Genomic DNA, 2,394 nt, shown 5'->3' with positions numbered 1-2,394 from the left:
GGGATCCCAGCCTGGAATCCCTTGGGATGTGTGTGGGCAGATCCAGGAATCCCAGCCTTGTTCCCATTGGGATCTCGGGGCAGATCCTGGAATCCCTTGGGATGTCTGTGGGCAGACCCAGGTATCCCAGGCTGGAATCCCTCGGGATGTCTGTGGGCAGATCCAGGAATCCCAGCCTCAAATCCCATCGGGATATCCGGGATTCAATGCCTGGGGGTGGATGAATCCCCCCCTCCACGGGAGGAGATCCCTGGGCACCGATTCCCTGCTCCTTCCCGCCAGGAATGAACTCAACGACCACCTGGACACCATCGACTCCAACCTGGACAACCTGCAGACCATGCTGAGCACGCACGGCTTCAGCATGGACAGCGCCCTGCTGGACGTGAGTATTCCCAGAATCCCAGCATTCCCGGCATTCCCAGGAGCTGGGACAGCCCCCTCGGGGAAGCACCCACAGCCTCGAGCCCCGAAAGTCCGGGAAAAGTGTTTGGAAAAGGCTCTCGGGGACACGGAGGGATTTTGGGGCTCGGATCCCCGGGGGGTCCCTTCCCATCGGGAATTTCCGTGATTCCCTCCATGGGGTCAAGCTGGACCATGGTGGCTTCATCCATGAGCTTGGGAGCCTCCTTGGATCCCTGTTTTCCCCCTGATCCCTGTTTTCCCCTCGGCAGCTGTTCAGCCCTTCCATGACGGTTACGGACATGAACCTCCCCGACCTGGACAGCAGCTTGGCCAGCGTGAGTTTTCCCGCCATTCCCGGGGATTTTCCAGCCTCCCAGGGGTGTCCCGGGGGGAGGGAGGTGGGATTTGGCGGGAACTGGGAGCCTCCGAGTGGGAATAACTGGATTAACCCATCCCGGGAATCAGGGAAATCCCAGGAGCCCGTGGTTCCCAAAAACTCCCTGTTCCCTTCCTCACCCCCTCAGCTTTTCCCGAGGGAGCTCCTTGGGTGGGAGTCACATCCCAATCCGGAGCCTCAGGCCTGGGATCAGCCGGATCCCGATGTCTGGAGAGCCCTGGAGGCTGTTCCCAAATCCCTGCTCTTCCCACAGAAATCCCAAAGGGATATTTTGGGGTGGGTTTCCCCCCCCCCCCGGTGCAGGAATTAATTCATAATTATGTTGTGTGGCTGTTACAAGATTTTATTATGGTTTTATTTCTATGTTATTATAGTGTTATTATATCATGTGTTACAAGAATATATTATATATTATCTGATTGAATAATAGATATATAAGAATATATATTTTATATTAAATATATATAATATATGTAATAGTAGAATACATGTAATTATATAATAATATGCTATGTGATATTATTTATGTAAAATAACATATTTCTATTTTATTTATTATGTAATAATATGGTATGATTATATCTTATGAAATACTTATAATGATTAAAATTTGGCCACATGTTATATTCTATATTATATATATATTTTTATATATATAAAATATAATAATTATATGTTATATGTATAATATATATAAATAAAATATATTAATACATTAAAAATATATATACTAATATATAATGTATGTTATATATAATAATTATATATTATATATAATAACTATATATTATATATAATTGTAATTATTATATATTATACAATATATATTCTATAATATGTAGAATATATATCATATATATTATGTAATATATATAATATATAATCTATATGTATAATATTTAATCTTTATATTATGTAACATGATATCAATCTGATATAGAAATATAAATATATTAATAATATATTATTAATGATATGTTAATATATTAATACAATAATAATATATTATTATATATTATGAAATACTTATAACACGATTATTAAAATTTGGCCACATGTCACATCCTAGATTATATAATATAGAGAATATATATCATATATATTATGTAATATATAATATATAAAATATATAATATTATATAATATATATTCTTTATATTATGTAACATTATATCAGTCTGATATAGACCTATAAATATATTAATAGTATATTATTATTGATATGTTAATATATTAATATGTTAATAATATATTTTTATATCTTATGAAATACTTATAACATGATTATTACAATTTGGCCACATATTACATTCTAAATTATATAATGTACAAGGTGACATCAATCTGATATTAGAGAACTATAAAGATAATAATTAATTATTAATATATTTATAGTTCTCCAAATTAACATATTAATTATTATTAATATAGTAATTAATATCTAAATATATTAATTAATTAAAATCCTGCAGATCCAGGATCTCCTCTCGGCTCAGGAGCAGCAGAAACCCACAGAAACGGAGGCGGGAACGGCGGATACAGGTACCAAAAACTGGGATTGGGGAGGGGGCAGAGACTCCCTGATCCCAAAA

At 37.3% G+C, this 2,394-nt stretch overlaps 1 protein-coding gene across 1 annotated transcript in view; it reads left to right on the top strand.

Moving 5' to 3' along the window:
• Window positions 1-220: 220 nt before the first annotated feature.
• The window catches only part of LOC113980982 (heat shock factor protein 1-like), a 2,559-nt gene continuing 385 nt past the window's right edge, over window positions 221-2,394 (top strand). Inside the window, exons 1-3 of the mRNA XM_027708222.1 lie at window positions 221-385; window positions 675-740; window positions 2,275-2,394. The exon at window positions 2,275-2,394 is cut by the window's right edge and continues 385 nt beyond it. Coding sequence (XP_027564023.1) covers window positions 221-385; window positions 675-740; window positions 2,275-2,394 — 351 coding nt within the window. The remainder of the gene's footprint in view (window positions 386-674; window positions 741-2,274) is intronic.

This window comes from Neopelma chrysocephalum, unplaced genomic scaffold (assembly GCF_003984885.1).
Source record: "Neopelma chrysocephalum unplaced genomic scaffold, ASM398488v2 Primary Assembly neopelma1_95775, whole genome shotgun sequence".
NCBI classification, from domain to species: Eukaryota; Metazoa; Chordata; class Aves; order Passeriformes; family Pipridae; genus Neopelma; species Neopelma chrysocephalum.
Note: the sequence above shows the minus strand (reverse complement) of the source record. Positions and strands in the feature narration are given on the sequence as shown.